Below are 24,098 nucleotides of genomic sequence, written 5' to 3' on the forward strand. Positions count from 1 at the left end.
TAGAGTGTTCCCCCTCTTCAGGGGGTGGGTGATCTCCTAGGGAGAGACGACGACAGCCACACCAGCCAGGCTCAGCTCCACAAGGAGGTCCGAGACCTACTCACAATCCCCTCCCCCACAATGTGGCCAAACAGGGGTGGGAAGAGAAAGAGGGGGACTGAAATACAGAAAATTAACAGACCCCACAGAAACAACCCTTTCAAGTAAGAACCATTCAAGGAGATGTGGTTCTTGGAACGCACAAACCCCAGTCATTATTTCCATGGATTCAGACTAACCAAATGCAGAGACCAATCAGCTCCCAGACACAAGGAATCACTGCTTTATTGATAATTAATTTGATTACTGGGTGAACAGAGTTGGATTGCGTTTCCTGTACAGGAACAAGGTGATCAATGAAGCAGAGATCAGAGAGACAGCTGTCACAGTCAGGGTCACGATCAGGACCACCTCAGACTCCACACCTACAAACCAATGAGAAGCCAATGGTTAGTGAAGGAAACACCGAGGGGAAAATGGAAACCAGCAGTCAGCCAACTCACCACCTGGAGACCTCTCCTGCATCCTTCCCTCATTCAGAGAGTCTGTTGCCAGGTTGGTCACATCAGTATCCAGAATGATCAGGGGTCCAAGTGAGGCCTCAGCCTCCCACTTCAATCCAACTTCATTCTCTGCAATATCAAACATTCCAGTTAGAGAGGGGAAAAAGAGAAACCTCCAACATCTAGAGGATCAATGTCCTACCAGCTTCAGCTACAAGATCTCTCCTTCCTCTGGATCCAAATCGCAGCTCCCTTGTGGCACAGTTACCCACACGGCAACAGGCACAAATGTCAATGCTCGATTCCTCCAATGGGGTCCAGCTAAGCGTGAAAACAGATACCAGTCAACCAACTGCGTTGTGTATCACTTCTCCACAAAAACCCATCACCGAGAGAGAAAGAGAGAGAGAGCGCACTTACATATTCTGCATCTTCTGGAAAGTACAAGCTTTGTTCTTAGAATCTCTCCGATCCACTGGAGCTACTTTCAGGTGGCAGGTGATGAAAATCTGAGGGAAACATCAACACGTTGTTATTTAATGACTCCCTCCCAAACCAGAGACCCCAGTGATCAGTTTCCTCTTACCAACGAACGGTCATCTCCAAAGAAACGGAATGCATCCAGGTCAAACCGGAGCTTGTCCGTCTCCCGCTCACCACTTGGCAACACAAAGGTTGAAAAGGAGTCCTCAGCTTGGCTGTCCAGGAGGCAACTGAAGATAGATTTAAGGGACATGAAGTGAATAGTGAAGCCAGTGAGATGGGAGCAGCTGGAGAAAGCAGAGAGCTCCTTACCCATTGTAGTCAATGATGCTGTATCTCGGGGTAGAGTCCTTGTCTGGGCTCAATGTAGCTACACAGCGGTCAATGTAGAGCTTCAGGGGCATGTGGTTGCTCATTGAAACAGAGGCCTCAATGTGAATGAGGTCACCCAGGTAGTAGACAGTGGAAGTGCGCTCTGTAAGCCAGTCACCTGAAGAACAAGAGGACAAGGGTTGGAGACAGTGGGTGTCACTCCCAGTGAGTGAAGACAGGAAATCACTCCCCATCACATACCATTCATTAGGCGCAGAGAGAATGAAAGATGTCCTTCTCCAGACCTGGTGGAGCTGAATGGGATCCAGGTAGGCCTGATGGGGTTACTGCTCACATTGCCCTTCCTGGAAAGACAGCAGAGTCATTTTAGGACAACTTCAGAGAACACCAACAGCTGTGGATCTTATTGGGCATCCAATAAAGATTCTCACCTAAAGTAACGACACTCAATGGGAACAACAGCTCCATTCGTTCTCACAATGACAGATCCATGATACTCTGGGCTGTGGGTCAGGTGGGTGGTGTAGATCAGGAAATCTCCAGACATCTGAAAGACACCAGGTCAAGGAATGAAGAACTGATCTGAAAGGAGAAAGTTCTACACAGGGGTGAACAATGAACTCACCCCATCCAATTAATACAAGTCTCAAGGGGATTGACATGGTCAGCACAAGAGAGGCTGCTGAGCCCCAGCTGGAGTGTCTATGCAGGGGGTGGGGGGGGGGGGGGTGTCAATCATTTAGGATAAACATGACAAAGAATTTCTTCATTTAGCAGCTCATGAATCATTTTAATTATCTATCCCAGAAAGCTGGGAATTCTCAGTCACTGAGGATATTCAGGATAAATGGAATCAAAAGGCAGCACAGTGGCAAAGGGGGGTTAGAACAGCTGCATCACAGCACCAAGGTCACAGGTTCAATCCTGGCTCTGGGTCACTGTCTGTGGTGAGTTTGCACATTCTCCATGTTTGCATGGATTTCACCCCCACAACCCAAAAGATGTGCAGGGTAGGTGGACTGGCCACATTAAATTGCCCCTCAATTGGAACAAAAATGAATTGCATTGTGCAAAATCCAGCCCTGGTCTTAATGAATGGGAAACAGGCTGAAGGGGCTGTTCAGCCTCATTTTGTTATTAGTGTTGCTCAGCAACCTCCAGCCATTTATGCAAAGAGAGATCATTAGCACAAGACCAGGATCAATTAACAGGGAATTATTCAATAAAAGGACAACTTCAGTTAACAGGAGAAGGAGCCACAAGTTGACAATAATATGGAGCCTGGAAAAAGAACAGTTTCAATCCAGCTAGTTTGGGGGTTTAAAAACACAGGAGACCAGTATCCTCAATATCAATGACATCTCACCAAGTGTTGGAATAAAGAGTGCAGCCCAATCTCCAGCCTAAGCTTAGAGCCAGAGTTGAGGTTTGACATTACCTGCAATTTGCTGCCACACTCATGGAGCCCATAGTCAAAGAGGACAGTGTGGTTCTGAGAGTAGATCCTGGTTGGCAGACAGCCTGCTGCCCCCAGGGTCAGGTCAGCAGCTTTAACCAGGTGCCTGGTTCCAAATAAATCCAGCTGGACCCTGACCAACAGCTTGTCCTCTGCACACTGCACCATCACAGTCCGCAGTGGAGACACACTTTGACCCTCAGACACACGGAAATGGGAACCAAAGGGAGGAAGAGGGACTCTCTGAGGCACAGAGGTGGCTTTGACTCTGCTCCATGGAAACCTCTGGCCTCGAAACTGTTGCCAAGTATCAGAGGAACAAACAGCCCCAACTAACATCAGCACTGGGAGCAAAGCCCTCACTCCAAAATCCCCCATGATACCAAACAACTGAACCATCCTGTCCACCAGGGAGCAGCACCTTTTATACTCACAACCTGTACTCAGCTGAACTCTTTTCGGTCAATCAGCTAATTATACTAAAAGAAACAAACTCAGGGACAAATTAAAAGGGGCCGCTCCTGATAAGGGCATTCTCCAAACAATAATAATAATCTTTCTTATTGTCACAAGTAGGCTTACATTAACCTATTTAATGTAAGTTAATGAAGTCGCTGTGAAAATGCGCCAGTCGCCACACTCCGGCGCTTGTTCGGGTACACGGAGGGGGAATTCAGAATGTCCAAATTACCTATCCGCACGTCTTTCAGCACCTGGAGGAAACCAACGTCGACACGGGACGAACGTGCAGACTCCGCACAGACAGTGACCCAAGCCGGGAACCGAACCTGGAAACGTGGTGCTGTGAAGCAACAGTGCTAATGACTGTGCTACCGTGAAACCCCGAAACAAGACATTATCTTACAATTATCCCTTAAACAATGCTAATTAATACAGTGACACAATAACCCTTAACTGCTATCTTTATTTCCACTCAAACAACAAAACTATCTCAGGTCACAATCCATTTTTAAATACAGTGAGCACTCAGGAATGCTTGCGATATAGAGTTGTCTTGGATACTCCACTTTGTGAAAGAGAGATATTTTGAGATTGTTTGAAAGAAAGAGACCTGACACCCTGTCAGAGTAATGCAGAATCTCTGACTGTATTTCTTCAGAAACCTTCTCGGCTCAACTTCCAGCCAAAAGCTAACACTGAAAACCTTAACATCTGACTGCTTCAACTCCTGGCTCCCATTAACTACATCATCTCACTAAGCTGAACACAGTGCCTCTAAATATCTACGCTCCAGGGAACCTTCTGAATAGAAAATAACATTCCATTATTCCATTCCAAACTTTTATGATGCTTTAATTGCACCTCTGGCTCCAAAAACACGAGCTGACTTTCAAATGAGGATTCTTAAAAACATAACTGCAGCAGTCACACACAATCCCAGGCTTTTAACCCTTACTGCACCAAACACATATAATATATCTGAAATTCCTACATTCTTCACACTCCACACAACTGTTCTGAAGTAGGGACAAAATGTATGTTAGCTAACTTTACTGATGGCACCAAGATAGGTATCATCCTGGTAAACTCACCAATGTCTTCATATCCTTCCAAAAATGTGTTGACCAGAATTTCTTACAATAATCCTGAAGCCTAACCGGTGAATTGTGAAGATTTTGCATGATTGTCTTGTTTTTCTCAATGCCCCTGTTTCCAGAGTTAAGTATGTTTTCTGAGTCTTGTTGGGCTGGGATTTCTTAGAGCAGAGAAGGCTGAGAGTGGACGTGGTTGAGGTGAACACAATTATGAAGCACAGAAGGTAGATAGGAAGAAGCCTTTCCCCTCGGTAGAGTCCAACCAGGGGCATAGATTTATGGATCAGGAGTTTTGGAGGGATTTGAGGAAAAATCTTTTCATCCAGAGGATGTTGGGATTGTGGGTCTCACTGACTGAAAGGGTGATAGAGGCGAGAGCACTCAACATTTAAGAAGCATTTAGATGAGCCATAGTGTACAAGGCTGAGGACCAAGTACTGGAAGATGGGATTAGAATAGATTGGTGCTTGAATGTGCTTGATGGCCAGCACTGTCACGAGGGGCCGAAGGGCGAAAGGCCTCTTTCTTTGTTGTAAAACTCTATGATTTAATGAATAAGAATGTCAGTGACCTTCCTTACAAAACAAGTGATAGCAAATTGTGAGATGTTACAAAAATCTCCATCTCCAATCTGGAAGGAGCTGACATGGGTTCATGGCCACAGACACCTTCACAGCCTCTGGCCCTGCTCTGTGGCTGCAGTTGCGGCTGGTGCAGGTGGCAGGTTTCAGTGAGAACATTCTTAATGAAATGCAGATGTCATGCGCACTGTTTCTGAGGTTTAAGTAGGAGAATACTCCTTGAAAATCTCGAATGGAAATTTGCCCCATCCATGGTCAGAATCGTTCTTCCCCCTCCCCCTCACCCTCCTCTCTCTCCGAGCTGGTCAGAGCAAACCATTCTCGGCACTTTTGACAAAAAAGTCTTCCCATGTTCCTAAGTAGGGACAAAATGAATGTCAGCTAAATTTACTGATGACACCAAGATAGGTAGGAAAGTAAGTTGTCAAGATGAGGTAGAGAGTTTGTAAAGGGATATAGGCCGGTTGGATGCGTGGGTAAAACAAATGGCAGATGGAGTGTAATATGGTAAAATGTGAACTTGTCCAGTTTGGCAGGAATAGTAATAAAATCTTCATTGTCACACGTAAGGTTACATTAACAGTGCAATGAAGTTACTGTGAAAATCCCCTAGTTGCCACATTCCGGCGCCTGTTCGGGTACACTGAGGGAGAATTCAGAATGTCCAAATCACATATCAAGCACATCATTCAGGACTTGTGGGAGGAAACCGGAGCACCCGGAGGAAACCCGTGCAGACATTGGGAGAACATGCAGATCCCGCACAGACAGTGACAGACAGGTCAGAAGTGGAGATGTCTGTTGGTGATTTCACAATGTTCACCACCATTTGTGACTCCTCAGATACTGAAGCAGTCCATGTCCAAATGCAACAGGACCTGGAAAATATCCAGGGTTGGAGTGACAAGGGGCAAGTAACATTCATGCCACACAAAGGCCAGGAAGTGAGCATCCCCAATAAGAGAGATTCTAACCATTGCCCATGACATTCAATGGAACCACGGTCCACAAGGCACAAGTCAAGAATGTGAAGGAATACTTTCCCCTTACCTGGATGAATGCAGCTCCAACGACAGTCAAGAAGCTTGACACCATCCAGGACAAAGTAGCCTGCATGATTGGCATCCCTTCCACAAATATTCAGTCCTTCCACCACCGATGCACAGTAATAGTCGGTGTGTACCATCTACAAAATGAACTGCAGGAACTCACCATGGCATCTTAGATTGCAGCTTCCAAACCCAAGACCACCACCATCTAAATGGACAAGGGCAGCAGTAACCTGGGAACATCACCACCTGGAAGTTCCCCCTCCAAGTCACTCACCGTTCTGACTTGGAAAGATATCATCGTTCCTTCATTGTGACTGGGTCAAAATCCTGGAACTCCCTCCCTAATAGTACAGTGGGTGCACCTACTCCTTATGGGCTGCAGCAGTTCAAGAAGACAGCTCACCACTACCCTCACAAGGACAATTAGGGATGGCAATAATTGCTGGCTAGCGATGCCCACATCCTGTGAATTAATTATTTAAAAATTGGTTATTTTGGTTTTTGGTTCCCCCACAGGGATTGTAACAATGGACAACCAGGAGTTCCCTGCGTACCTGTGTTGTTTGTGAAATCATTGATGGAAACTCGGACTGAAATGTGCTGGGCTCATTTTACTTGAGCAAAGATGTCCCTGTAGATGATGCCAGAATGGAGCTAACTTTGTGATAAGTGATATCGACGTGCAACATTATTTCTATGTTCAATTCCCATTCTGGCTCTGTTCTCAGTCTCCAATGCTCTTCCAATGAAGCTCCAAAGAAACCTGAGAATAGCGCCCCATGAGCATTTACCATTGGGACTCAATAAGGAGTTCAACATTTTGAGATCAGAATTATTGCTCCTTTTTTGGACAGCAGGAGCTGGTAATAATAGTTCTGTTGCAATTTACAGCTCCTCTAGACCCATCTTTTGTTTCTTATCCAATTCCTGTCCCCTTTCAACTTGTACCATTGACCCTTTTATCATTTTAGTCACTTCTGCCTTCTAACCTATCACAGACTTTTGTTCTGTTCTCCCCTCCTCTCCCCACCACCTTAAAACTTGTTATATTCCTAATGTCTTCCAATTCCCAACAAAAGGTTACCGACCTGAAACATTGACTACGGGAGCAATTCTCCCAAATAATTTCTAAGTGTGTCTCTGGTGGGAAATTAGGTCAATTCCTGCCGGGTTGTTTGGCGCAATGCAGTTTGTAATCTACCTATTTGGAGGTTGGGGTGAGCTGCACCCTGATTGAGGGACGCAGAGCTGAAGACGCCGGCAGGTCCGGCTCCTCCGAGATCTGGGCAACATTCATAAAGGAAGATCTTATCTCAGGAAAACTCTCAGCCCCCCACCCCGCCCCATTGCCAGTACCAGCACCCCCCCCTCTCAACCCCCCACCCCGCCCCATTGCCAGTACCAGCAACCCCCCGCCCCGGTGAGCTATGGGGCTGGCCAAATACACCATTCCATGTTAGAACTGCCAAGGTGCCAGGGCACTGCGCTGTCATGTTTCCGACCAGCTGAGGGCTACAATGGTCTCCAAACCCACTCCCATCTGCATGGTCATCACTTTATTTTTTAAAATGACTTTTACTGAGTTATAAAGCGCGGGCTCAGAGTGTGGACAGGGGCGAACCCCTAATCCAACTCCTTGCCTGCTCCAAAAACCAATTCAAATTCAAATTGAATCCAATTCATGGTCCCCACAAGTGAGACAAACCAGATCTGAGCCACAAGGCAGAGCAGATGCTGCTCTTGATCTTGGCCAAAAGGCCGAGAAGCGATATCACTTCTGATCTCCATCACTCTGGCTACACATTGCAACGACGGGTGGGAGAATTCCAGGAACCAGGAGAATCCGGCTTAAAACAGAACCTGCAGATTTAAATAAGGGTGTTGGGCACGAACCTGATCACGGCATCTGGAGCGGTCAAGGAACATCGGAAATTGATTGACACCCGGAGCAAGTCCTTTTTCAGGCCTCTCCCGGGATTTTCCCAACTTCGCAGAATTTGCGCTGGGAGCAATGCGGCTGGAGAATCGCCCCGCTGCTTCTCTACCTGTGCTGCCCAAATATTTCCAGAAGCTTCTGTTCATGTTGTACATTTAAGAACTGAACTTGTTCATCATTACTGACTTAACTAAATACAAATAACAGACTGATGCTTGAGCAAGATTTCTTCACTTGTGCCAGGCATAGGTTGCTGTAAGCACATTAAATCTTGTCGAAGTTATAATTTGTGTTCTGCAATCTTTTCACTTCATGGTCATGCAGAAACTTAAACAGCATTTTGTCTCCAGCACGAGTCTGTTTAATGCCGTATGTTCATGTTTTTCAGAACATAGAACATAGAACATAGAACAGTACAGCACAGAACAGGCCCTTCGGCCCTCGATGTTGTGCCGAGCCATGATCACCCTACTCAAACCCACGCTATACCCGTAACCCAACGGGGAATGGGCAGCATCCAGATATACATCTCAAATGGTCAATTCGGCTCATTTAAATATGTCGGGGCCCAATTCCCCCGAGGTCCAGGAACTAGCAGCCTGGCCTGGGAGACGTCGCCATGGTGCTGTTTAGCACTGGTCTACAGAAACGGGGGCCAGGCGTCACGGCACCCGGGGAAGGGGGGGTGGTTCCCCAGGCGATTGGAGACTCATGGGTGGTCGGCGACAGGGCAGGATGTCACCCTGGCTCTCCCTCTGGCACCCAGACAACTTGGCAGTGCCAGGGCACTCAGGTGCCAGGGTGCCACTGCCAGCATCGGTGCCTGAGGGGGGGGGGGGCATGCCCATGAAAGGATGTGTGTACGAAGGGCGGGTATGAATAGATCGCTTAACGGTTGGGGGGGGGGGTTAATGGGGGGGGTCCTGAAATGGAGGTGAGGGGCTTGAAAGAGGCATTAAAAGGACGGTCCCTAAGCTACCCCATAGCCGAGTGGCCTCATTTGGTTGGGGTGGGGTGGGGGAGAGTGAAATTACGTGTGGGTGGGGGATGTGGGGCCCACAAACGGGGTCAGGTCGAACAGCACTTGAGGGTGGGGTGCAGGGGTCTCACAGGCGATCAGTGACCCTACCCAGGCAACTGGCGCTGATGCCACCTGGGCACCTTTGCACTACCAGCCTTGCACCCTGACAGTGCCACTTGGCTACCCTGGCACTGCCACCTCATCATCAGCCTGGCACTGCCAGGGTGCCCAGGTGGTGCTGGCAGGGATATTGCCAGGCCGGCAGTGCCAACGTGCCCAGAAGTAACGCTTTGTTTTTGGTGAGATCATGCTCTAAGTTTGGGTAAATACCATTGCGGTTCTCACTGAAACAAACGGTGAGAGATTCTCTGCCAAACTCATCCAAAATGACACGGAGAATTAAAAAAATATATTTTTATTCAGGTTTCACATTTTATACAATACAAAATAAACACGGCTGTGTAGACCAGATACAATTTACAAAAGCCAAACATTGGAGGGAACCCCCAAGTCCCTACCCCCCCCCTTACCCATCACCAACTCCCCTGCCCTTTTATATTACTTTACTCAATTTTTACATCTGTACATTGTACAATAGGTGAATGAGACAGTTCGATGTATAGTTTTGTTACTGTTGGCCATATTATTCGCAGCACAGGGGTTAGCACTGTTTCTTCACACTGCCAGGGTCCTGGGTTCAATTCTCAGATTGGGTCACTGTCTATGCAGAATCTGCACGTTCTCCTCGTGTCTGCGTGATTTTATTCCGGATGCTCGGTTTCCTCCCACAAGTCACGAAAGTCGTGCTTGTTAGGTGAATTAGACATCCGGAATTCTCCATCCGTGTAGCGAACAGGTGCCGGAGTGTGGTGACTAGGTAATTGCATTGCAGTGTTAATGTAAGCGTACTTGCGGCACAAATAAAGATTATTTAATATGGCTTTGTTGGGAGGGTGGGCCTTCTGGCCCCTTCTCGGTCTCTTCCTATTTCTAGCTACCTGTGTGATAGGTAACCAGTGCTACTCAATCCTTGGTTGATGGTGGGGTCTTCTCAATCTTGATGAAGAAGACTCTAACTTGTCCAGTTACAATAAAGGTTTATTCAGTAAATGTAACAGCAAGTGCATGAGTTCTTTACTTTAACTTTGATACTAATGATAAGGTTAACAAGATCCAACAACAGTAACTATATGTAACTCCACTAACTATCTGTACTATTCTAATATTACCCTGATCACAGTGCGCCCGAGAGAGAGAGCGAGTCAGCGAGAGAGAGAGAGAACGAGAGAGAGAGAGCGAGCGAGAGAGAGAGAGAGAGAGAGAGACTGAGGGAGACACAGTGTGGTTGCTTTTTGTATCCCTGTAGGTCCGGCCCTCTAGTGATCATGTGGTGCTGCTGATTATACATTGACCCCTTGTGTACATGCGCATACAGAAATCACTACATCCAGCCTTTTTTCTTGTGTTACATATTTTCTGTATGTTGTAAATAAAATTGAACAAACATAATGGATGCAGTTTTCTTGAGACAGGTAGACAAATAATGCTGTGTATTATTTGTGATGATATTGATGATTATACAAAGCTAATTAATATCTATGAGTCCAAACTCAATAAAAAAAAGAGTCTGTGAGTCCAAACGTCATGAATTTATTCGGTTGAGTTGCTTTCTTCTTCTGTTGTTGAAGTGGTGATGTTGATATTGTTATATCTTTGTGAGCATCATCAGTGTTCCTGTGTTTAAGTAACCAAGAAGTCAGCAATGAGATGTTTGAACGTTCGAATCACTTTGTTGTCTGATTTATAATTTTTTGTTTTCTATGCTTGTGGTAGTGATGCTATGTTACATCTTTGTTGTCTGACCTCGACTTTTTCCTGTGCATATGGTATTGATTCTGTATGTCATCTTTGTCATCTGACCTGGACTTTTTCTTGTGTTTGTGGTATTGATTCTGTATGTCATCCTTCTTGAAAGCTGGTTTGCTTGTTTGTTGTGGAGCAAATGTGAATTTGTGAGATTCTTTGTCATGCCATGGCATGTTTGTACTCTTGTCATTGTTTTGCTTCTTGTTGTTTTTGTTGTTCTTGTAGTTTGTGCTGTTGTTGTGCTTCTGGTTTCACTCAATGAGTGTTCCGTGTGGACAATTTGAGTAATTGTCACAGTTATTGGCGTCAGTGTCCTTTGTGGTGTCTGTTACATTGAGCGTTCCTTTTGAGAATTGTGAGATGTTGTATTGATGTTCGTGACGTCAGTCATTTGTGGTGGATTTGATTGCACTTCTTTGTTTCCTTGATGCCCCTCTGCTGGAGACATTTCCGGTACATTTCAATCATCTGTGATCTCTTTATGCTCCTCTTCAGGAGATATTTCTGGTTCATTTGAATCACCTTTGATTTCTTGGTGCTCCTCTTCTGGAGTTAAAATCTTCAAGATTTCAATTGACCTGGTCTCAATGGATCCAAGAGTAGACCTACTCTGTGCGTCTGTGCAGACGAGCTGAGATCTGTCAGTCTCACTGCGACCCTGCAAACTCTGTATGTCGAGTGTGATCACTTTATCACTGTTTTCACACACAGTGGGTAGACATTCAGTGTCTTCTTGCCAGTTAAATGAGCTGGGTAGACTTTCATAGTCTGCTGCTGGTCGCTCAGATAAGGTGGATAGACCTTCATAGTTTCCTTCATGCACGATTGTCGCACTTTAATTGTTTCCATTCTGGAGTCTGTCGCCGTGGAGGCTTGTATCACTCTCTCTGTGGAGTCTTTCATCGCTCTCTCTGTGGAGTCGTGCAGTGTTCTCTCTGTGGAGTCGATTTGTGCTCTTTGCGTTCCATCGCCTTCTTCTTGGATATTGCTGTCATCCAATGTATCGACGATCATGGTATTGGATTCACCTACCCTGAGAAGATTCGTGTTGAGCTTTTCAACCGTGTTGCTGTTGCAATGACCATCAATTCCGAATAGCTCATCCATGTCTGAGCAGTAGTCTTCAATGAACAAATCATCTATTTTCATTTCGGATTTGTCACTGTTATTTCTATGTCCAATGAGGAACTCATCATCTCAGTAGTAATCATCAATGGACAAATCCTCTCTTTTTACTTTGGATTTGTCATTGTGCTCTCCTCTTTGGGTGTTGCAAACTGATTGTTCCAGGGTGCTGCGGAGGTAATCTTTAGCTGTGGGTGGAGGCTCGGGCTTCATTCTGTCGTTCGAGGAAATAAATGTGTGTTTTGTAGCTTTAAATTTCTTTTTTGCAATTTTCGAGCATTTCCCTTTTAAGTGGGCGTGGTCCAGGTCCTCTGACATCATGACGCTGGTGACGTAAAGCGAGGAATCGATTGCGCATGTGCCGTCCGAACTTCCTTGACTGTGCGCTCTTTTCGCAACTGCATGCAAGTGTATTTTGCCGTTTTTAAATCTGAGAAGTGCTCATGTGCGTATTGGTTGGAACGCTCTCGCTCAAGATGGCTGCCAATCAAAAAGTGCTGTTGCATCGAGTGAGATCCTGCCTCTGCCTGGTGGTAAATTTTGGCGCCGTTTTTTCTTTGCATAAATTGAAGGTACTGATTTATTTTGTGTTCATGCACTACCCACTGTTTAATCGCGATTTCTAGTTTTAGATACTGTTGTTGTGAAAGTTTGTTCACTAAATTTTTATCAGATAGTCCGTAAATTAATTGATCTATTATCATCACATCTATGAGATGTCCGAATGCTGCGATGCCTTCCGTGGTCGAACATTTATCCACATTTTTTTCTCTTGTTTTTTAACCTTATCTAACTAGTTCTGTTAACGCCACTCACCTGGTACCATGTCTAGCTACCTGTGTGATAGGTAACTAGTTATACTCAATCCTTGGTTGATGGCAAGATCTTCTGAATCTTGATGAAGGTTCTTGATGAAGTCATCCAGTAACAACAAAGGTTTATTGAGTAACTATAACAACAAGTGCATGAGTTCTTTACTTTAACTTTGATTCTAGTGATAAGGTTAACACGATCCAACAACAGTAACTATATGTGATTCCACTATATGTACTATTCTAACATTACCCTGATCACAGTGCACCCGAGAGAGAGAGAGACTGAGGGAGACACAATGTGGTTGCTTTTTATCTCCCTGTTGGTCCGGCCCTCTAGTGATCATGTGGTGCTGCTGATTACACATTAACCCCTTGTGTACATGCACATACAGAGATCACTACAACCTACTGATTTTTCCCTTGCTGCTCCCCTTCCTCCCACCTGTATCTGTGGTCCACCAGGCCTCCATAGCACCATTCACACTGGTCTTCCACCTCCGGGAAGAACCTGTTCATGTGGGTTCTGGTGAGGTGCGCTCACTGCACCACTTTGTACTGCATGAGGATTAGCCTTGTGCAGGAGGTGGTGGAGTTAGCCCTGCTCAGTGCTTCACTCCAGAGTCCCCACCCTATGTCTGTCCCTAGTTCGTCCTCCCACATCTGTCTTGCTCCATGTAATAGTGTTCTCACCTTCCTAACAGTTGTCCCTAAATGTCCCCACAGTTCCCCTTCTCAATACTGTCCACGTCTATCAGTTCCTCCAGCAATGTGTCTATCCGGGCCAGGGGGTACTTCGCCGTCTCCTTGCGGAAAATGTTTTTCATTTGCAAGTGTTGGAGCTCCTGTCCGTTCGGTAGCTCCAGTCTTCCTGTCAGCTGGTCCAGGGTTGTGAGTCTGTCCCCCATGTAAATGTCCCAAATCGCTAGCGTCCCCCCAGCCTGTCTCCACGTCTTAACAATGGCGTCAAGCATGGCTGGTGGGAATTTGTGGTTACGGCATATGTGGGCCATGGTGGACATCCCGGTTAAGCCGACGTGCTGTCTCATCTCGTTCCAGATTTTAACATGGCTACCACCACTTGGCTGGATGTGTACTTTGCCAGGGTGGTTGGGAGCACTGTCGTGGCTGGGGCTGGGAGGGTTGTTCCTGTACAGGACGACTCCTCCATTTTCACCCATTCCTTGCTCGGCTCCCTTTCTCACCCCCTCACTCTCTCGGCCGTGGCTTTGGTGGTATTGCGGGTTCGGAAGGGCTAGGCCTCCCATATTTCTTCTCTGCAGGTGTATTTTTAAGGATTCTTGCCCACACAAACGCCACAATCATTTTGTCTAATCCTTGAAAAAAGGCCTTGGGGATGAAGATCGGTTTGGATCTTCTCAATGGTATTGAAATTTCAGAGTTAAGATCCTGACCAGTGAGGTCCTAATTGAGAGAGCTAGGTTACATTTATTCTAGTCTTTGCTGTGACCCTCCCTGGTAACTTGATCTAGATCGTACTATTTATTTCAACGTTTTAACTAGTTTTGGCCTTTTTAAAAGATTTTGGTATTTGATTGAATTTCAGTCCCCTTCGTAATGATAAAACTGGGACAGCAAACCCTGTGAAGAAGCAGGGATTAATTCTGAACTTCCACATTTAACTACGGATGTGCAGATACTGGAAGTTGTGCTATCAGCCTTGCACTGTAGTGGTGCAAATAGTGATATTGTCACTGTTACAAATTCTAGGCCACTATAGATAAATATATCTAAGAAAGGTGAGGCCATTGCTTTCAATGGATCATATACAGTTTGCATTGCTTTGCCTGTTGTTGCTAATTGTGCTTTTACTTAATTGCTCTGTTTAATAACCTTTTCTCTAGAGTCGCCAGGTATCTTTCTGATACCACCACGAGGTTCAAAGCCAAGTGCTGATCAATAACTCAATACACCAGTTAATAAGTTTCAAATCAAAACACATTTATTATACACAGTCAATCACTACTCATGCATACAACTTTACTTACTAGACTATCTCTAACACTAAAAGACCTATACATAGCTTTGGAAATGGCCCACCAGGTCAGGGGAACATTGGCCTTTCGTTCGATTCTGAGGCTGCAGGGTGGTATGGACTAGTAGCGCCTATCTCGTAAGCGTGCATTGACTGGAGACTTACTTGGTTGGTGAAGCTGCTGGGCAGGTCTCTCCTTGTTGAGAGTCACGGTCAAGAGTTGTTTTGAGCTGCTGAGAGACCCTGCCAAGAAGAACAAATTGAACTTGGAGCTCTGTTTTATAGCCCCCAGCGGTTTCGCACCCTTTTGGGCGGACCCCAGGCCTGGTCCCAATCAATTCGACCAAGTCCCAATCACTTGAATCGATTTCTCCAATACTGGAGCTGTTCCCTGATCACTGGGCGGTTCCTATGTGTCCGTTGGCCTTCCTTTGTCCTGGCTCCCGCTGGCGCCAGGGAGTCTGGTTTAGTTCCGATCGTTTCAATGTATCTAATTGTTCCTGGGGAATGCTCATTAGTATGTAGATGGTTGCTGGTTTCGGTTCTGTCTGGGGTTTTGCAAGTCTTAATATACAGGAAACCTTGCACCTGCTTGTTTCCCTGTGCCTGACCACTTTTCCCTGTGTTCTTTGCAGGCCTCCATTTTGGAATCTGGAAGTGGCCAACCGAGGTGGCTACACTATCACTAATTTGTACCAACTGCAATAGATAATTAACCATTGCCAAAATCAGTGAAAGGGGAGAGCTTTTATTCTGGTGGGCTGCTCCTCTCAGCCAATTTGATGATCAAATCCTCAGCCAAGTGTGGTGTCAATCTAGATCAGAGCGGGTTCATTCGCTAGATAGCTCATCTCAGCTCAGAAGATTTATTTAAGAACTCGATTGTAACTTTGGCATTTCTATTTGCTCATCTATCGTTTTGTGGCATTGCTGACTAACCATGAATTTGGGATTACCATACCTGAAAAGTTACATTATCTAATGAGTCAATCAAAAAATGACTTAAGATACACAGTGGATAGGCAACAATACAAACTCCAGTGAAAATTAAATATTTCAAGTAAAATAATCTTATCCCATTGTGTAGAAAGAGGCTGTGGTGTTATTCACCCTTGGGTAACATGGACTGCAACTGGAGTCTGTTGTACTTGAAAGTAGACTCCAAACTGATGTTAACAAATTCAATAATGCTTTATTGAATTTGTTAAGCAGTGCACAGTTTGCTATGGGTTTACACTCTACTAATCTAAGCATGCTTACTATAATTAACTAGTCAAGACTAGCTCTGAGCCATGTGCAGAAGGTGCTAACTGATATATACACCCTGACTGTCACTACAGTTAGCACCAGTGGAAAGAGGCGAAGTGTTGATGCCTTGTGTGTTTTGTAGTGGGAAACCACCTTCTAGTGTTCTGCCTGGTGATTGGTTGTATTCTGTCCTGTGTGTTATTGGCTGTCACAGCCTGTTTATATACATGAGTGCATATTATGACCAAGGCCATTCTGCTCATCATGCCTGTGCTACTTGTTTGAAAGTGCGACCCAGATTGTCCCACTCCAGATTTTCCCCTTAATCCCTTCAATTAACCCCTTGAAGAACATATCCAGTTGCTCTTTCAAAGTTCAGATCATACGTTTCAGATTTTACCAAGCATATGTCATTTCCCTACAAGTTCTTGAGCAAACTATTTTAACCTCTATTTTGAATATGTGCACTAGGTCTCTGTTAAACTTCCTTATGCCCAAGAACAATCCCAGCATCTCCAGTCGCTATGATGTCAGACCAGACATCAACAGAGGCTGGATACTGGACAGAAACCCAATATTTTATTTTAATTTTGTACAACTGAGTGGAAAAGGATAACTCACTCAAAGAATCATTTCACACAAATAGGGATACGGTATAGTATTAAAATTTCTTTAAAATCAGTCATAGAATTTACAATGCAGAAGGAGGCCATTCAACCCATCCAAGTCTACGTCGGCTCCTGAAAGAGCATCCTACACAAGCCCACACCTCCACCCTAGCCCCGTAACCTAGCAATCCCACCTAACGTTTGGACACGACAGAGCAATTTAGCATGACAAATCCACTGAACCTGCACATCTTTGGACTGTGGGAGGAAACTGGATCACCCGGAGGAAATCCATGCAGACATGGAGAATGTGCGGAGTCCGCACAGACAGTGACCGAAGCTGGGAACCGAACCAGGTCACAACAATCCCTCTTGGACTCTCCCTGTTCCTCAATCTCTTCAGGCTCATCTTGTCCCCAATGAAATGGACAGGTTCAGTTGCTCTTGTTCTTCACTCCGTGAGGGAGTTATTTCTTGCAGACCCACCCAACCAAATCCTTCAATGCCTCCAATCAGCCTCAATCTTTAATACAGGAAGATTCAACCTCATCTCTTATGCCCCATTCTTCATTCTGGCCAATCAGCATCAAGCCTGCTCAGAACAAGATGTCTCCTTTGATGTTTGAATCTTCAATTCCCAAATCCTGATAGGAGAGCTTGAAAGGCAGAACAATCAGATCAGAGGTGCCACCGTTCCATTAGCCTCGTTTAACAACCATGCAGTTATCAGATTCCATCTGTACCACTGACCTGCAAACAGTTAGATATCAGAGACCTGAATGAAGTTCAGGCACCAGATCAGACCATGTCAGTTCTCGACAGTCACACAATGTTCCCCCTCTCGAGAGGGGTGGGGGTGAACACCCTGGGAATAGAGTGATCGCCCTCTTCAGGGGGTGGGTGATCTCCTAAGGAGAGAAGAAGACAGCCACACCAGCCAGGCCCAGCTCCACAAGAAGGTCCTAGACCTACTCACATCCCCTTCCCCACAATGTGGCCAAACAGGGGTGGGAAGAGAAAGAGGGGGACTGAAATACAGAAAATTAACAGCCCTCACAGAAACAGCCCTTTCAAATAAGAACCATTCAAGGAGATGTGGTTCTTGCAGCTTTTGGGTGCACAAACCCCAGTCATTATTTCCATGGACTCAGACTAACCAAATACAGAGACCAATCAGCTCCCAGACACAAGGAATCACTGCTTTATTGATAATTCATTTGATCACTGCTTTATTGATAATTAATTGGATCACCGAGTGAACAGAGTTTGATTGCGTTTCCTGTACAGGAACAAGGTGATCAATGACGCAGAGATCAGAGAGACAGCTGTCACAGTCAGGGTCACGCTCAGGATTCACCTCAGACTCCACACCTACAAACCAATGAGAAGCCAATGGTTAGTGAAGGAAACACTGAGGGGAAAATGGAAACCAGCAGTCAGCCAACTCACCACCTGGAGACCTCTCCTGCATCCTTCCCTCATTCAGGGAGTCTGTTGCCAGGTTGGTCACATCAGTATCCAGAATGATCAGGGGTCCAAGTGAGGCCTCAGCCTCCCACTTCAATCCAACTTCATTCTCTGCAATATCAAACATTCCAGTTAGAGAGGGGAAAGGGGAAACGTCCACCATCTAGAGGATCAATATCCTACCAGCTTCAGCTACAAGATCTCTCCTTCCTCTGGATCCAAATCGCAGCTCCCTTGTGGCACAGTTACCCACATGGCAACAGGCACAAATGTCAATGCTCGATTCCTCCAATGGGGTCCAGCTAAGCGTGAAAAAAAATACCAGTCAACCAACTGCGTTGTGTATCACTTCTCCACAAAAACCCATCGGAGAGAGAGAGAGCGCACACTTACATATTCTGCATCTTCTGGAAAGTACAAGCTTTGTTCTTGGAATCTTTCCGATCCACTGGAACTACTTTCAGGTGGCAGGTGATGAAAATCTGGAGGGAAACATCAGCACGTTGTTATTTAATGACTCCCTCCCAACACAGAGACACCAATGATCAGTTTCCTCTTACCAACGAACGGTCATCTCCAAAGAAACGGAATGCATCCAGGTCAAACCGGAGCTTGTCCGTCTCCCGCTCGCCACTTGGCAACACAAAGGTTGAAAAGGAGTCCTCAGCTTTACTGTCCAGGAGGCAACTGAAGATAGATTAAAAAGGGACATGAAGTGAATCAAGTGAAGCCAGTGAGATGGGAGCAGCTGGAGAAAGCAGAGAGCTCCTTACCCACTGTAGTCAATGATGCTGTATCTCGGGGTGGAGTCCTTGTCTGGGCTCAATGTAGCTACACAGCGGTCAATGTAGAGCTTCAGGGGCATGTGGTTGCTCATTGAAACAGAGGCCTCAATGTGAATGAGGTCACCCAGGTAGTAGACAGTGGAAGTGCGCTCTGTAAGCCAGTCACCTGAAGAACAAGAGGACAAGGGTTGGAGACAGTGGGTGTCACTCCCAGTGAGTGAAGACAGGAAATCACTCCCCATCACATACCATTCATTAGGCGCAGAGAGAATGAAAGATGTCCTTCTCCAGACCTGGTGGAGCTGAATGGGATCCAGGTAGGCCTGATGGGGTTACTGCTCACATTGCCCTTCCTGGAAAGACAGCAGAGTCATTTTAGGACAACTTCAGAGAACATCAACAGCTGTGGATCTTATTCAGCATCCAATAAAGATTCTCACCTAAAGTAACGACACTCAATGGGAACGACAGCTCCATTCGTTCTCACAATGACAGATCCATGATACTCTGGGCTGTGGGTCAGGTGGGTGGTGTAGATCAGGAAATCTCCAGACATCTGAAAGACACCAGGTTAAGGAATGAAGAATTGATCTGAAAGGAGAAAGTTCTACACAGGGGTGAACAATGAACTCACCCCATCTAATTAATACAAGTCTCAAGGGGATTGACATGGTCAGCACAGAGAGGCTGCTGAGCCCCACATGGAGTGTCTATGCGGGGGGGGGGGGGGGGGGGGGGGCAGTGGGGTGTCAATCATTTAGGATAAACATGACAAAGAATTTCTTCATTTAGCAGCTCATGAATCATTTTAATTATCTATCCCAGAAAGCTGGGAATGCTCAGTCACTGAGGATATTCAGGACAAATGGAATCAAAGGGTAGCACAGTAGCAGAGGGGGGTTAGCACAGCTGCATCACAGCACCAAGGTCACAGGTTCAATCCTGGCTCTGGGTCAGTGTCTGTGGTGAGTTTGCACATTCTCCATGTTTGCATGGATTTCACCCCCACAACCCAAAAGATGTGCAGGGTAGGTGGACTGGCCACATTAAATTGCCCCTCAACTAGAACAAAAATGAATTGCATTGTGGAAAATCCAGCCCTGGTCTTAATGAATGGGGAACAGGCTGAAGAGTCTGTTCAGCCTCATCTTGTTATTAGTGTTGCTCAGCAACCTCCAGCCATTTAAACAAAGAGAGATCATTAGCACAAGACCAGGATCAATTAACAGTGAATTGATTCAATAAAAGGACAGCTTCAGTTAACAGGAAAAGGAGCCACAAGTTGGCAATAATATGGAGCCTGGAAAAAGAATAGTTTCAATCCAGCTAGTTTGGGGGTTTAAGACACAGGAGACCAGTATCCTCAATATCAATGATATCTCACCAAGTGCTGGAATAAAGAGCGTAGAACAATCTCCAGCCAGGGCTTAGAGCCAGAGTTGAGGTTTGACATTACCTGCAATTTGCTGCCACACTCGTGGAGCCCATAGTCAAAGAGGACAGTGTGGTTCTGAGAGTAGATCCTGGTTGGCCGACAGCCTGCTGCCCCCAGGGTCAGGTCAGCAGCTTTAACCAGGTGCCTGGTTCCAAATAAATCCAGCTGGACCCTGACCAGCAGCTTGTCCTCTGCACACTGCACCACCACAGTCTGCAGTGGAGACACACTTTGACCCTCAGACACACGGAAATGGGAACCAAAGGGAGGAAGAGGGACTCTCTGAGGCACAGAGGTGGCTTTGACTCTGCTCCATGGAAACCTCTGGCCTCGAAACTGTTGCCAAGTATCAGAGGAACAAACAGTTCCAACTAACACCAGCACTGGGAACAAAGCCCTCACTCCAAAATCCCCCATGATACCAAACAACTGAACCATCCTGTCCACCAGGGAGCAGCACCTTTTATACTCACAACCTGTACTCACCTGAACTCTTTTCGGTCAATCAGCTAATTATAATAAAAGAAACAAACTCAGGGACAAATTAAAAGGGGCTGCTCCTGATAAGGGCACTGTCCAAACAATAATAATAATCTTTCTTATTGTCACAAGTAGGCTTATATTAACCTATTTAATGTAAGTTAATGAAGTCGCTGTGAAAATGCGCCAGTCGCCACACTCCGGCGCTTGTTCGGGTACACGGAGGGGGAATTCAGAATGTCCAAATTACCTATCCGCACATCTTTCGGCACCTGGAGGAAACCAACGTCGACACGGGACGAACGTGCAGACTCCGCACAGACAGTGACCCAAGCCGGGAATCGAACCTGGAAACGTGGTGCTGTGAAGCAACAGTGCTAACCACTATGCAACCGTGACACAGAGGGCGCAATTCTCCGCACTCACGACGGTGCGGAGAATAGCGGGCGGCGTAAATTTTTACGGCCACGCTGGTCCGACGCCCTCCCGCTATTCTCCACCCCCAAGCCCGCCTCCCGACACGAATCGCTGCCCGCCGTTTTTTTACTGCGAGCAGCGATTCTTAGCTGGCCGATGGGCCGAATTCCAAGCCCTTTACGACCGTTTTTATGAACGTCAAACACACCTGGTCTGACCGTTCGTAAAAACGGCCGTAAAGTCCCGATCTGGGGAACCATGGCACCGATTGGCACGGCAGTACCACGGCCGTGCCAAGGGTGCCATGGGCCCACGATCGGTGGGCACCGATCGCGGGCAGTGGGTACTTACCCCACGCACTCTTTATCCTTCCGCTGCCCCGCTGTATCCATTCGCGGGGCGGCTGAGGGGCATACCGGCCCGCGCATGCGCGGGTTTCACGCAAATGCGTGATAACGTCCAAATGCGTGATAACGTGCATGCGCGGCTGACGTCATCTGACGCGTCAGCCGTCGCTAACTCTGGCTAGCGGGCTTAACGAAATTCTTTAAGCCCGCGATGCCGGAGTTCACGGCCGCGGGATGCTAGCCCCGACCGGGGACCAGAATCGGTTCCCGGTTGGGGGGGCGGAGGCTGGCGTCACACCCGCCCGTTTTTGACGCCAGCCTCACGATTTCTCCCGGGTGCGGAGAATCACGCCCCATGAAACAAGACAATAGCTTACAATTATCCCTTAAACAATGCTAATGAATGCAGTGACACAATAACCCTTAACTGCTATCTTTATTTCCACTCAAACAACAAAATTATCTCAGGTCACAATCCATTTTTAAATACGGTGAGCACTCAGGAATACTTGCGATATAGAGTTGTCTTGGATACTCGACTTTGTGAAAGAGAGATCTTTTGAGACTGTTTGAAAGAAAGAGACCTGACACCCTGTCAGAGTAATGCAGAATCTCTGACTGTATTTCTTCAGAAACCTTCTCGGCTCAACTTCCAGCCAAAAGCTAACACTGAAAGCCTTAACATCTGACTGCTTCAACTCCTGGCTCCCATTAACTACATCATCTCACTAAGCTGAACACAGTGCCTCTAAATATCTACGCTCCAGGGAACCTTCTGAATAGAAAATAACATTCCATTAACCCAAACCTTTATGATGCTTTAATTGCACCTCTGGTTCCAAAAACCCAAGCTGACTTTCAAATGAGGATTCTTAAAAACCAAATGCAACAAGACCTGGAAAATATCCAGGCTTGGAATGACAAGTGGCAAGTAACCTTCATGCCACACAAGTGCCAGGAAGTGACCATCCCCAATAAGAGAGATTCTAACCATTGCCCCATGACATTCAATGGCACCACCGTCCACAAGGCACAAGTCAGGAATGTGATGGAATACTTTCCACTTACCTGGATGAATGCAGCTCCAAAGACAGTCAAGAAGCTTGACACCATCCAGGACAAAGCAGCCTGCATAATTGGGAAGATCTTATCTCAGGAACTCTCAGCCCCCCACCCCGCCCCATTGCCAGTACCAGCACCCTCCCCAGGTGAGTGACAGCTCGCTATGGGGATGGCAAAATGCACCGCCCCGTGTTAGAACTGCCAAGGTGCCAGGGCACTGCACTGCCATGTTTCTGACCAGCTGAGGGCTAAAATGGTCTCTGAACCCACCCTCATCTGCATGGTCATCACTTCATTTTTTTATGGGCTCAGAGTGTGGACAGAGGTGAACCCCTAATCCAACTCCTTACCTGCTCCAAAAACCAATTAAAATTCAAATTGAATCCAATTCATGGTCCCCACAAGTGAGACAAACCAGATCTGAGCCACAAGGCAGAGCAGATGCTGCTCTTGATCTTGGCCAAAAGGCCGAGAAGCAATATCACTTCTGGGGCGATATTCTCCGACCCCCAGCAGGGTCGGAGAATTGCCTGGGGGCGACTAAAATCCTGCCCCCACCGTGGCAGAGATTCTCCGCCACCCGGGAAGTGGCGGTGGCGGGAACCTCGGCACTCCGAACGGAGAGGCCCCTGCGGTGATTCGCGATGTGGGGTTCTCTTCCGCCTCCGCCATGGCGGAGGCCGTGGCGGACGCGGAAGAAACTAGTGCAGCCAGGGCACTGAGGTCCCGCCGCTGGGAGGCCTCTCCCGCCGCCGAGGTTTAAACCACCTCTGGAACGGCGGGCTCAGCGGCGCGAGCAGGCCCCCGGGGTCCTGGGGGGCGGGAGGCGATCGAACCCCGGGGGGTGCCCCCACGGTGGCCTGGCCCGTGATCGGGGTCCCCCCCCTCAGTGTCCGCGCCAGTGCCCTGGCTGCACTATATATTTCCGCGTCCACCACAGCCTCCGCCATGGCGGAGGCGGAAGAGAACCCCACATCGCGCATGCGCCGGCAGTGACGTCAGCGGCCAGCGCATGCGCGGACCGGAGAAAGCCTTTCGGCCAGCAGCGCATGACGTCAGCGGCCAGCGCATGCGCGGACCGGAGAAAGCCTTTCGGCCAGCCCTGCTGGTCTTCTTGTGCAAACAGCTCCGGCGCGGGGCTGGCCCCCAAAGGAGAATTCCCCACCTTTGGGGAGGCCCGACCCCTGAGTGGTTGGTGCCACTCCCCTACTCCGGGACCCTCCGTCACGCCGGGTAGGGGAGAATGCCGCCCCTGATCTCCATCACTCTGGCTTCACATTGCGCCGGTTGGTGGGAGAATTCCAGGAACCAGGAGAATCCGGCTTAAAACAGATCCTGCAGATTTAAATAAGGGTGTTGGGCATGAACCCGATCACGGCATCTGGAGCGGTCAAGGAGCATCGGAAATTGATTGGCAAGTCCTTTTTCAGGCCTCTCCCGGGATTTTCCCAAGTTCGCAGAATTTGCGCTGGGAGCAATGCGGCTGGAGA

General features: G+C 47.1%; 1 protein-coding gene, 1 non-coding gene and 1 pseudogene across 3 annotated transcripts; all 3 read right to left on the bottom strand.

The window, feature by feature from the left end:
* Window positions 1-294: 294 nt before the first annotated feature.
* On the bottom strand, window positions 295-20,553 carry LOC119967444 (zona pellucida sperm-binding protein 3-like). 2 transcript variants are annotated; one of them, XM_038799996.1, is made up of 9 exons: window positions 20,324-20,553; window positions 19,308-19,423; window positions 19,117-19,220; window positions 18,856-19,033; window positions 18,643-18,769; window positions 18,476-18,564; window positions 18,266-18,384; window positions 18,065-18,193; window positions 295-464 (listed from the first exon to the last, which is right to left on the bottom strand). In XM_038799996.1, exons 2-9 carry the CDS (start codon window positions 19,421-19,423, stop codon window positions 343-345), a joined length of 984 nt encoding a protein of 327 aa, XP_038655924.1. In that variant the 5' UTR covers window positions 20,324-20,553; the 3' UTR covers window positions 295-342. The 2 variants fall into 2 exon arrangements, with proteins under 2 accessions (XP_038655924.1, XP_038655923.1); XM_038799995.1 differs by lacking the exons at window positions 18,065-18,193; window positions 18,266-18,384; window positions 18,476-18,564; ... (3 more) ...; window positions 19,308-19,423; window positions 20,324-20,553 and adding exons at window positions 543-671; window positions 745-863; window positions 963-1,051; ... (3 more) ...; window positions 1,790-1,905; window positions 2,797-3,202.
* LOC119968117 lies at window positions 7,589-7,773 on the bottom strand. The gene has a single exon (XR_005461131.1). It is a non-coding gene; the product is annotated as a U2 spliceosomal RNA (small nuclear RNA).
* Window positions 20,554-22,863: 2,310 nt separating the features above from the next.
* On the bottom strand, window positions 22,864-23,088 carry LOC119968115 (annotated as a pseudogene).
* Between the last annotated feature and the right edge of the window lie 1,010 nt (window positions 23,089-24,098).

Source organism: Scyliorhinus canicula, chromosome 6 (assembly GCF_902713615.1).
Source record: "Scyliorhinus canicula chromosome 6, sScyCan1.1, whole genome shotgun sequence".
NCBI lineage: Eukaryota > Metazoa > Chordata > Chondrichthyes > Carcharhiniformes > Scyliorhinidae > Scyliorhinus > Scyliorhinus canicula.